General features: G+C 40.2%; 1 protein-coding gene across 2 annotated transcripts in view; it reads left to right on the top strand.

Moving 5' to 3' along the window:
* syt3 (synaptotagmin III) overlaps window positions 1-12,723 on the top strand; it is a 34,281-nt gene extending 21,558 nt beyond the window's left edge. For both annotated transcript variants that reach the window (XM_037792732.1, XM_037792733.1), the window contains exons 8-13: window positions 2,857-3,075; window positions 5,310-5,430; window positions 6,861-7,032; window positions 7,688-7,817; window positions 9,009-9,102; window positions 9,576-12,723. In XM_037792732.1, coding sequence (XP_037648660.1) covers window positions 2,857-3,075; window positions 5,310-5,430; window positions 6,861-7,032; window positions 7,688-7,817; window positions 9,009-9,098 — 732 coding nt within the window. In that variant the 3' untranslated portion in view covers window positions 9,099-9,102; window positions 9,576-12,723. The remainder of the gene's footprint in view (window positions 1-2,856; window positions 3,076-5,309; window positions 5,431-6,860; window positions 7,033-7,687; window positions 7,818-9,008; window positions 9,103-9,575) is intronic.
* Window positions 12,724-13,050: the final 327 nt, after the last annotated feature.

The raw sequence follows: 13,050 nt of genomic DNA, 5'->3' as shown, positions 1-13,050 counted from the left end.
GAGTACATTTCGGGACAGTCTGTACCAGGAAATGTACCCTTAGCCCTCGAATATCCTCCTCTCTTCTAATTTATTCTCTGTGGAGAAGCTCAATACCTGTGAGCTCAGGAGCCTCACAAATGTGAGTTGTAGTTTTATATCCTTAAATATCCTTTTGTACAGTATTGGGATAAAACATAAAGCTGGAAAGGGTCAGAACTGACTGTAGAGCCAGTGAAAAGTAAGCTTTCAGCGACAATGAAGCTACCAGTTTGAAATTTCCCCCTTTGTGTGACTGTCTCCCGTATATCACAAAAGCCCATTCAGCCATTGAAAAGAGTGAATGCTTCAGTCATTTGCATAATACTGTTCCTCTTTTGTTTAGAGTGCAGATGATTGTTTCATTTCAATCACATGGAATTTTTACACCACTCATATTTTGCCAAGCTTTTATCCCTCCAACTAAATTCAAAAGAGAAACAGATCATCACCTACGAGTCGATGTTGGAGCTTTGTGTTTCTGGTTTCTAAAGGCACAGCGCCTCCATCAGCCGCATGTTTGATCCAAAGCTAACAAGTAATCATCAAGTGCTAATAAGCCCGAGTGACAGACCCACTCACGCAGTCACAAAAGTTGGATTTGGAAAACCGAGTGTGTGTCACATTTTAATTATCACCCGCTTCATTGCATGACAGCATTTATATCAAATGCTTTCATGGCATATAAATCCCTCCAGCAAATCAACAAATAGTAAAAAAGAAATTGTGTTGGAGATTGAATGAGATTGAAGACAAATTTAAATGTCATCTGCAATGTGTTAAAACATGATGAGGAGGAAATAACACTCGCTTTCCATCAGACTGCATTTAGAATGATACGTTTTATTAGACTGGTTATAGAGGTGATGGAAAAGGCAGGAAACAAAACATACAGTCAAAATAGAGGTGAACTAGATTGGAGCAAATACAATAGGAAGTATGTTGTGAACATAAAAAAAAGAAATCCTATACCTCGTACATGTTGGGAAACAACATATTGAGCTTTAAATTTAGTTTTAGGTCTTTTATTTCATTTCAGCAGGTTTGATTTGATTCTTCATCCCACAGGAAAAGGAAGAAATTCACTTTTCTCCCTCTGGCTGAGGAACAAGGTCAGCCACTGTGGTAGAGGTTAATTATGTTGCTCGAGGTCATTTCGACAAGTACGGCAAATCAAACCCCTCTGGAATATTCTGTCTTGTTTCTGTAAGAATGCAGAGCAATTTAAAACGCTTTCATGACATCTACATTCATCCTACAGGCAGTTAATCAAAGCTTTTATATTCACAACAAGTCTCTGGTTCTTCTGTGAGGAAAAAAAAACACTGGTTCATAAGAAGTGATGCCATTTATGTTACCAGTTTGTTTAGGAAGAAGAACTGTTTGCAGGAGCAAAAAACAGGCAAAAGGAAAACAAAGAAAAAAAACTTAAAGAAAATGAGGATCTTGTAAATTAGAAAAACATTTTTAACCAAATATAGCTCCAGTTTTGTGTCACTTAGATAAGTAGAGTTTTTAAATATGAGACTTTTGCAGTGAAGGTTACATTTGAGTCACAGATAAGACACAAGACAAACTTGGTTTGACAGCACTTACTGTGTTTTTTTTTAAGGCATGTCCAGAATCCTCAGTGAAATCGAGTTGCATCTTGTAAACAACTTTGAAAATGTACAGAAACAAATCGGCAACGGATGGATTATTTATCTTTTGATTCTGGACGCATCTTCAAAACATCATTATGTGTTGTCAAAATCAGTCTTGAATTTATCTTTACAGAAATCTTGACTCATGTCTGTGACTGGAATGCAATCATCAATGGAAAAGTCTCAGATGTAAATATGGTGGTACATGAAAGGCAAAATCTGTAGCCTGGCCAGAAAATAAATTAACTTTAAATTTCAGCACACAAATTACTATGTAAGTATTCAGTATACAGGGTATCAATACATTACTTATACAGAGACAAATATGTAAGTTTAAGAGAAGAAGACAAGAGGCCTGGCAATAAGAGCTTTACTGGGTAACAAGGCAGGAAAAATGAGGAAAACTGGGTAACATTGTTGATATTTCTGTTAAATTAGTTATAGTTTAATTTATTTTAAAATCATGACTTATTAACAAATATATTTTAGGAAATTACAGTGTAAAAAGTTTTTAAATATATAATTCTTCTTATTAATTTAGTGTACATTATTTTTGTTGATGGGGAACAGGCTTAATCTGAAAATAAGGGTGTACCTGTGTAGCTATAACTAGCTATTTTATGTTTTATAAATAATGAAATACAGTTACAGGAACAGTAATGCAGTTTTGGGATCCAATGTCAAATATATCTGATGCTCAAAACTGTTGTGACAGAAGAACCTAAACCATCAAATCATGACAAATTAAGGAGCCGGATACATAATGCTTCCACAAAATGCACAGTGTAAGGATACTGTGGCGAGTTATTAATATATTGAAAAAATAAAATGTTATTTTCTCCAACCATTTTACCAACTGTTTTTTAAAAGCATGCATGAGTAATTCCAGCTGATGTGATGTCCATTACTCTTTGTACTTTACAATCAAAACAAAGCATTGAAAATGTGAGCCAGAGCACCCTTTATTATAAGTCTGGGGTATGTGGGTTATAAAAGAAAGTAGTCCCATGTTAACCCCATTTTCATTGTAATTATAGTGTTGTTACAGGGTAAAATAATGTTTGTTCCCCCCTCATTCTGTGTACTAATTCCCTTGTACCTATTGGTACCTGTACAAAATAATGATTGTAATTTGTGGGCTGTAATGTAAAATGTTACTATAAATTCTAACTCTGTCTGTCTGTCTCTCTCTCAGGTCCACAGAAAGACCTTAAACCCAGTGTTCAACGAGACGTTTCAGTTCGGCGTGCCGCTGAATGAGCTACATTCCAGGAAGCTGCATTTCTCCGTGTACGACTTCGACCGCTTCTCCAGACACGACCTGATCGGCCAGGTAGTGGTGGACAACCTGCTGGACTTCAGCGAGGGCAGCGGGGACAAACCCGTCTGGAGGGACATCGTGGAGGGCACCGCGGTGAGGATGCTGCAGAAATAACACAAAGCAATCACTTTCGGTTAGAGGAGATGCCCACGTTAGATTAGATGAGATGAAATTTGAATGAGCCGTGTGGCAATATCAGGCCGTTGCAGCTGCAAATTATGGACCTGAGCAGTGGTAAATAAGATAGAACCAGGAATAGAGCATATCAAACATGACACGAGTGACAGTTTCAATTCTAGATTTCAAGTACAAATGCATGCACTCATGGTTTGAAAATGAATCTGAATTACAGCTTGAAGGGAAGAGAAAATAAATTAGAAATAAGGATACAAATGTCCAAAAATCATATTGCAGTATGTCAAATAGTAAATACAAACACAAAGAGATATGCAGTGCGCACACGTGATGAGAATATAAAACAAATATGTGAATATGCTGTTGACAGAAAACAATGTGCAGGTTTTGATATGTGTCGTACAGTCTGGTCACCTCATACTATCATAGCAACAGTGACTCTATGTAGGCAAAGAAAGGCCACAATAATTTGAATCTCATAAGCAATTGAATGAATAGATTGATGAGTAGATTGATGAAATTCAGACACCAACAATTAAAAATAGAACATTCAGGCTACCGAGGATAATCAACCAAACCTTAATGAAATCAGTCGCACCTCTGTCCTTTCTGGGAGTTGCCATAGAGAGAAAAAATAAATAAGTTGAGGCCACGATTTATTAATCTGAGTGCACAAGATGTAAGTCGTGGCCTGAATTTAGTTAAATCGTTCCCATGTGTTGGTTAATCCGTGCACCCGAGATAAGTGTATATACAGAGAGCCAGCACAGACCAGCCTCCCCGAAGCACGAAATGCAGTGCACCTGCTTTAAGTACGCATCCACCGGTAACCTTGAAGTTTTCTAGGGTCTTCCTGTTGACCAACTATAAAGTCGATAGCATCTTCCAAATCAGCATATTGGAGAAGATATAATCCACGAGCTCTGGATATCCTCGTTAACTGCTGTTTATTAACAATAATAACTCATCCCCAGGCTAAAGTAAAGCTAAAGTAAGAGTCTCTATCCAGAGCTATCTACAACCAAGGACAAGTGCCTTAAGCAGGTGGCAGCTGGAATGAATGACTTGGCCTTGTGCACTGCTAAACCAATTTAATTATTTAATTTGTACCCAGGTATTAATCAAAACGTGGGAACGATTTACGAATTGGTAAATCGTGGCCTCGATATATATATTTTTTCTCTCTGTGGTCACTTTCAGGCTCTGTAGAAATAAGAATTCAAACCACATAAATTCAGATAGATGGTTTATGAACTAAAATATTCCAATGCTATCAATTCAGTGGTATTTACATTTTGGAGATTAAGCGTTTTGTTGTGGTTAAGTTTTCAGTTTCTTACAGGATTTAAATGATTACAATCTTTCTTTGCTTTCATCTGACTCAGAGAAGCATGCACATCATTGTCTGAATTATATATACAGTGTATGGAGGGGATGAACAGAATACTGCAGACTGGAAATTGTCTGCAGTATAGATTCATTGAGAGTCTGGTAATGTAAAAACACAGCTCAGGAGAGTCCAGATAGATTACTGGAAAGGCACCGCTGGCCACATCCAAACTTTTTATCACGCGGCGTCCAAGTAGATTTATATGAAATATTCATAGAACGCTATTAGCAAATTAGACAGAGCAAAGTCTTAAATTGTTTTGGCATGGATGTTTCATTTATTAAATAAGTTTAAAGCATCAGCCTCTCAACGTATTTCACTGTTTCACCCAGGGAAATATTGATTAGTGAGGCTCAAAGCCACTAAGGAGCCATCATGCCACAGTGTGCCCTGAATACCACCGGTGTCATTACTGTGGTGCCACTGAGACCACAGGCAGCGAGAAGATCAGTAGATGGAGGGAGAGGGGGAGAGATATAAAAAGCCTAGAGAATCGTCACCTCTACTTAACACTTTCCTCTACTCGGGGACATCGACAGATTGGCATATGATTCATTTACAGTGACGGCACGTCCCCCCTGCCTAAACACTCTGCCTGTCCGCATTAGGATGTCTGCTGTCTGCCGCCGTCCGTCACAGACTTGGCTCTTTTCTGGCCACAGACAATCATTGCACACCAAAGCATATCTGTCTCTTAGTGTTTTTTTTTTCTTATCTGAAGCCATGTGTGTGTGATCACGGCGTCCCTGCTCCATTTCTGATCCCCCTGTCTGTCTGTGTTTGTGTGTGTGGTGACCTACAGGAGAAGGCTGATCTCGGGGAGCTTAATTTCTCGCTGTGTTACCTGCCCACTGCAGGCAGGCTCACTGCTACAGTCATCAAGGCCACCAACCTCAAAGCCATGGACCTGACTGGCTTCTCAGGTAAAGGATTAACACACACACACCCACACACATAGGTCATGCTGCTGCGAGACCTCCAGCTAGCAGTCTGACTGGAAACTCATTAAAAGGAAAAATATGACAGAGAACACCTTTAACACTGTCTATAAACAGCCACCGGTGATGTATGTGGATTCCTTTGAGTTATTTCATTATATTTTATTCTGATTGATAATTTTATGATTCATATGTACCCATCACAAGTAAACTCTTAGCACCAAATGATGCAGAGTTTCCTCCACCAACAGCATCCTCAACGAACCAGAATGAAATTCAGCTGCAAGATATAGTATGTTGCACTTTGACTGAGGATTTCAACCCCTCTTTTGCTGTAAAACTCTCTCGCTTTTACTTTTATTATCATTACTGTTTCCTCTTTCTGAAGTTTGCGCAAAAAAAGTTTAGCAAAGACATTTTTCCAAACTGAATAAATCACTAACTGAAGTAGAGGTAGATGAAGCATGTTAAGGGAAGATGCAAAAAAGTAAATTACCATAAATCTTTGCTAAATAATTCCTGAAGTGCATCTAGCATTGCCAGACTGATCGTTTCTAACTGTGTTAGAGAATCTGAAGTTAGATTTTTCCTTCAAGAAGTAGAGGTGGAGTTTATACATTATGAATATACTACCCGAAGCTATAAAGTTTATTACTTACAAACACAACAACCAGTAAAAATTTGCTACAATATGTTTTGTTGCGAGCACAATCAGCTGCAGGTGCAGCACCAATTACGTCGGCAGAAATAGACAAAAACAATAATAGTTTTACCCGGGAGACTGGTGTCAAGAAATGTGAATGCTCAAGCTAATACTAAATTAATAAAGGCAATATAAAAGGTTTTATTCTTTAGTTATCCTTCACTTAAAGACTTGTTTCCAACGGCAAAGCCCTCGTCGATTAAATGAGATCTGAAATGATGATGACTGCCCGCTGTAATTATTGCCACAGTGATCCCGAGATGATTGCAGTACCTTAAAGATGCTTTAAAATACAGCATAAAAATGGAGTCGTGGGTGTGTGTGTTTTCCCTGGCTGCTGTCACTGAGCTGCACATGTTGAATGGATAACCGAAGTGATTCAACCTGTGCTGCTTTTCTCCCTTTGTGTTTTTAATCCAGCTTTGCCAAGGTGACTTGATTTTCATGCCTTTTATGTGTTACAGACGCGGATACCTGTGAGCATAATACATAACAGCGTTTGCAGGAGTCCCCCCTTATCTTTTTCTCTCTGCTTCCTCCCCCTCCTTCTCTATATCCCTCTCTCTTTCTTCTTCTTCACTGCTCCTCATCTCCATTCCTTCTCTTCCTTCCTTTTTTCTCCCCCACTACTCCCTTTCATCTACCTCCCTCTTTTCCCATGCCTCCCATCTTCCTTGTCTTCCTCTCCCTCTGTTTCTCGTCTCTCCTTCAGACCCGTACGTGAAGGCCTCTTTGATCTGTGACGGGCGAAGGCTAAAAAAGAGGAAGACTTCCATTAAGAAGAACACACTGAACCCCACGTACAACGAGGCGCTGGTGTTTGACATTCCCAATGAAAATATAGAAAGTGTATCCATCATCATTGCCGTGATGGACTATGACTGGTGAGCAAGCTGAGGTGTTATTATAATGATGAAGTTGATCATTACTGTGAAGTGTGCTGCTTATTGAATGTGTGTTTGCACACAGCGCTGTGATGTTTGCTGTTGCTTTTGGGTCGTCACATTCATGGTGTTGCGGCTGTGTTGAACACGACGAGGGCCCCCTCATGAGTCAGCCTCCTGGTGGACGTTCTCTGTTTTACATAGACGGGCACCTCATGAATAAGCATGATTTATGCTAATGGTGATGGAAGAAGTGTAACCCTGCCAGTGTTTGTCTGTCTGACGCTTGCAGCAACACTTGGCTGGTTGATGTGTTTGTGTATAGATGCACCGCCTCCCTATTATGTAGTCTGCCCTCCATTTGGCATCTCCATAGGTGCGTGCTTTTGTATGTTTGTGCTCGTGCCTGCTTCCCCGCTGACATCAAGCTTTTATGCAGGGCTGTGTGTATTTGTGAGCTGCTATTCAATATCCTTCCTCAGACGCTGTACTCTTTTCCCAGTACTCAAGGTTGATAAATGAGACTCTCTCTGCCTGTTTCTTACAAGCTCTGTCTCCCCTTCTCTCTCCCTGCTTTATTATATCCTCTCTCTCTCTCTCTCTCTCTCTCTCTCTGTCTCTCCTGTCCTTGCTTCCATCCCTTGCTGCATGTCAGTATTGGTCATAACGAGGTTATAGGGATGTGTCGTGTGGGAAGCGAAGCTGAAGGTCCAGGGAGGGAGCATTGGACGGCCATGCTGGCCAATCCACGCAAACCAATAGAGCACTGGCATCAGCTTGTGGAGGTAATGAGCATATGATCACGTGTGTTCATGTGTGTGTCTGTTCGTGTGTGTGTGTGTGAGTGTGTATGTGCATTCATGTGTCATGAGTATGATCTCTTACCACATATGTTATGTTCAGTTCTTCTGTTGGTTCTGGGCCTGATAACCAAAATGATTTTATCAAATGATTATGGTTATCATTAGAAGTCGTGGTAGAAGCAATAGTGACACCTGAAGAATAGCAGTAGTGATAATAGTATAGAAGTAATGGTACAGAAACCTTAAAGTAGCAGTGATAAATTAATTATTCAGGTGTTTTACATAACAAAAAGAAGCAGTTCCAAAAATTTTAAATATTCTATTACAAGTAAAAGTCTCAGATTAAAAGAAAAATGTACTAATTTTTCCAAATTAAATGTACTCAATAAGGAGAATAGGCCGTTATGTGGAACACATTTTAATTACTTTATATATTTTGGGGTAATTAATCTATAAAGATTAATCATATTTTAAAAGCTAATTGTGTTTTGCATGCCAAACCTTAATCAAAGGAAAGGTAATTAGCTGTAGAAGAGTTATTAATACTATATTTTCCTCTGAAATATTGTAGCATAATGTGGAGCTACTCAAAACTGTATGTAAAGGAATAGTTCTTAGTGTTTATTTGCTTTTTATTGCAGCGAGTTAGATGATAACATCGATACCACTCTCATACTGTATCTGTAGGATAAATATGAAGCGACCGCCAGCAGCTGCTTATCTTATAATCCACCACAACATTTCATTTTTCCCTTGTTTTTGTGCGGATTAAACAAATGAGATATAATGTGTTAATTATATAAGCTTCACAGGTGCTGGTAGGCTGATTTTGTTATCTTTGGACTGAGCCAGGTTAGCTTTTTCCTCTCATTTCCAGTCTTTGTGCTAAGCTAAGCTTCATATTTACCGTACAAAAATGAAAGTGGTAGTGAATAAGCAGTCCAAATATGGAACTGTTCTTTTAGGTGCAGGACTTGAGTAAATATACTTACTTGCTTTCCACCACTAAGTACAGAAGTAATAATAGTACATGTAGTGGTGGTACTCTAGCGTAACATCAACATTAAGTATTATAGCATATTTAATTAGCATTTAATTTATTTCAACTGAATGTATAAAAAGTGGTTATTTTGTTATGCATAATTAACATAAGCAAAATCTCTTTCCCTGCAGGAAAAAGCAATCGGTACATTTGTGTCGAAGACTGCTACAGCGTCCTCCCCTAAGCCGCACATCGTGGTGGACAGTCCTCACTCCGATTAAAACTGTGAGCCTCTCCTTCTTTAGATCTGACATATTTTTTTTTTTATCTTATCAGCATGCTTTCACACATACTGTGGGATTATTTTCTAGGCAACAGTGTATCGGAATTTATATCACTATTCCACATACAATCCAATACCTCCTTGATTTCTGCTTGTAAACAGGACTCGCTGTGCTGGAATCTTAAAGAACATCCACGTACTGTGCAGCAGATGCTCTCAAGTCAGATTTACACAGAAAGTCTTTAAAGGCATGACCTAACTGCGAGTGTGTGATAAAGTGGAGGCTGTGGTGCTGTCAGATGTAAGAGCTCTAAGGCAGAAGCATCTGTATAATCTAGATGTTATGGGTTATGCAATGCATCTCCCCCTCCTCCCTCCACACTTACAGTACTGCATACTGTTTATGTATTCTCTCACCCCCTACCGTCTCTCTCTGCTTAATCTGCGTCTTCTCCCTTATCCCCTCTTTCCTCAGGTCATTCTCATCTCTCCAGCTCCAGACTTTCCTTTTCTTTCCTCTCATCTGTGAATAATTCTCTCCATCAAAGAAAGAGAGACGCGGAGACACTGCTAGTGTCCAACTGCTAGTGCTGTTTTGCTCCTGCTAATGAATCCTCCAAGTCCTGTGCCGAACAAACAACATCCATCACAAGCTACACTTTGAGCATCAGACTACACATTTACAAACACACGCAGATACTAAATAGTACAGTAGGACGGATTTCGGGTGTAAATTTGAGATCTAGCAAGGGAACAAACACATAACTCACACACACACATGCACACACGAATAAACACAGAGTTTGTAGTATGTGCGTAGTTCATGTGTGCTTCAGATTAGTGTAGTATTTCATCTAGGAGGAGTGTGATGTGACAAACTTTTCTCTCTTGGAAACCAAAAAAAAAAGAAGAAAAAAAGAAAGCCATCCTAGAATGGTCATTTCAACCAGGACCAAAGGTTCATGCCCTTGTACAGACTATAAAAGAAGAAAATCACTATGTCGATATTTTTCTTTGCAATATTGGTGTACAGTATATGCCGTACTGTATGGGAAAACATCTCATGTAGTACTTTCCAGGACAAAACATTGGAGGTGGATTCTCCCGGCCATTTTGGATGCCTTCTCCAGGCTCCGCATCCTCGTTTCAGACTTAACTCGCTTATTTTCCCCAGAGGAAAGACGACAAAGCGTCCAGTGGTCTTTATTGATGTCAGAGGAGTGAAAAATTAGGACAAACTCATTGGTTTAAGCATGTTACGCAACCTTGAAATGTGTCCCTCTTCCTCGTGCTTTTTGTCACCACCATGGTGCTCATCAGTATCAATTTTTTATTTTATTTTGCTCTGTTGTTTGTGTGATAAAGTACACATAAAGCCATCAGGAAAGGAATTTATTCATGCCATTTTACAGTCCACTGAGGATGCGATGGTGTGAGCTTCCAAGAGACATGGACTATTTGATCGTCCTCTGCTTTCTGGCCAAACTGGCAGACGTTTCCTAATGTAGGACTACACAGGTTGAATGAAACCTGCGTTTAGGATCGGACCAGCATCTGTTTGGAGTGCACTCGCAAGAGGATGTATCCCACAGGGAAGGATATCACCACTCCAGGACTTTTTTTTTTTTCTTTTCTCAAGAAGTCATCGTCCAGCTTCAACTGAGACAATTATTTATCTTCAAGTCCACATCATGTCCCTGACAAGACTTTAGAAGGACACACACGTGCGTGTTGCTTTTATTAGTGTGTGTTTCCGTGTTTGTGGGTGTGTTTGTTTTGTATTTGTGCGTGTCTGTGTGTGTGCGTATGCCTGTGTGTCACTGTGACCTTGTGTGTGACACGTTTCTGTGCTCACCCCCTCCCTCGTCCTTTTTCTGTCTTCGCTTCCCTCACTCCTCAAATCCCGGCATCTACAGACACAGAAACGCTTGTCTCGGAGCCAAACGTGTCTTCTGTCCCGTGTCTTTACAAGGAGCCATTTTGGGTGTGTGTGCGTGTGTGTGTGTGAGAGAATGTGTGTGTGTACTATACGTGCCTCATTGCACTAGGTGGGGAAACACTGTCTTTCATAGACATTAGTTTGTATTGTCTATGTCGTCTCTGAAATCAGCTGCCAATCATTCAACCCTCCTCTCCTCTCTGACCCTTTGCCTGATGTAAGTAACTGTGTTGATTGTGTACTTCTTTCAGTAATTTGTGTACCGTATGTCCGAGGGAAAAACCAGATGGCACAGTGATTGAAAACTGAATTGTTGGGTGTGTTTACGAGAAGGAACACAAAAAAAAGTGAAGGCGAAAAAACTCATTTTGTTGCGGCCTACAGATCATGACAAATTTAGATCCCCTTAAAGCAAGACAACAAGGAGGAGGTGTTGTGAGAAAACAAGCGCCTGGAATTTCTGCACTTCCTGTGTAAACCGATACAGACTTATAAAGCCATGTCTGTCACCGCTACTACGACTACTACTGTAACCTCAGCAAAACAACAGTACAACACCTCACTACAGCTACTTGTATTGCTATTGTTGCCATTTCTCTCTCATCCTCTCTCACTCACACACACGTCTGTGGAGGAGTGTGTGCGTGTTTCAGGCTAGGGATCTAGTTCCTTTCTCTTTACCTTTGGTCCGTGCAATTGCAGTGAGACTCACCGGCTTGCTTGTTCAGGTATATGGGAGGTGACACATCCCGCAACATACCTGCAAGTATTCCGTGTGGTTTGTCAGCGTTGGGATTATCGACCCGCTTGTATAAGTAGATATGGTATTGATCCATTGGTCTCGAGGCCCCATAATTCTCTCTTTCCCAGCCTCTCTCTCTCTCTCTGCTTGTGTCTACCCTATTTAGCCCTTGTGTTACTGCCTGGTGATAGATTACAACGCTCATAGTGCAACCAGCACATTCCCTTATTCTCTTCTTCCCTCTGTTTCTGTCTGTCTGATTACTGTCTGATTACTCATTCTCTCCTCCAGCAATCCTTACCTTTCCTCCCGCTCCACTCCTCCACCTTCCCCCTCACCTATCCATTTCTCGCTCTATTTTTTCTCCCCCCCCACCTTCCTTCCAGCTCCCTCTGCTGTCTCACATCCCTCCATCTTGCCCTCTTTCTTTCTTTCTGTGTACGACGCCCCCCTTCCGTCCTCTCTATTCTCTCTCGCTGTCTTCGTGTTAGTGCAGTTCTGAATGGTCATGGGGAAACATGTTTGCATGCTTATATTAACATGAATGATGTCAACTTGATGCAATGAAAAATTATATAAGTGATGCTTTAAGCAAAATCTGACAATGAACTTGATACTAATACTACTAATGACGACTAAATGGAGACCTAGCAATTGTTTATCTCTGTGGTCAAAAACAACGATGATGAAATAACATTGTTTATGCTGTATTTATCTTTCTCGAATTGGTATTCTTTTTGATTTTCAATCGTTTTTTTTATATATAATTTATTCAAGAGGTTTACTTTTTTATTGGTTAAAGCTGAGAATTTGAGTGAGGGGTTCAGTCAGGGCGATTGTTTCAGTCGGGACAGCTGTACCAGGTCGCAGGATATCGGTGAATGTGTAAGTAACGGTGTGGCTGAAGCAATGATAATGGAAATAAAGGATATGTATCATCCAGCTTGGTGTTTCTGACTTCTTTTAATCCATTGGGTAGGCAGGAGAGGTGGTGGAGCTGCTGTCACACATCCCAGGCAGCGTGCTATATATAATATGCAGGGCCCTGGGCATTTCCGATGTACACAGTCTATATTTGGCTCAAGCATGGGAGGTAAGACACTTTACCTGGACAGAAGCAGCCTGAGCCTAACTTTTTTTATCACTAAGCTCTCTTGAGTTTCTGCTGTGCATTAAGTCGTGTGTAATTATTCAGCCACTTTGTCATGAATTCTTTATTGTGGCCGCATTTTGCCTAAATGCAAAATAGAGCACGGCTGCCTGCCCTGT

This window comes from Sebastes umbrosus, chromosome 14 (genome assembly GCF_015220745.1).
Source record: "Sebastes umbrosus isolate fSebUmb1 chromosome 14, fSebUmb1.pri, whole genome shotgun sequence".
Classification (NCBI taxonomy): domain Eukaryota; kingdom Metazoa; phylum Chordata; class Actinopteri; order Perciformes; family Sebastidae; genus Sebastes; species Sebastes umbrosus.
The sequence above is the reverse complement of the archived record's forward strand: the minus strand, read 5'-3'. Positions and strand labels throughout refer to the sequence as shown.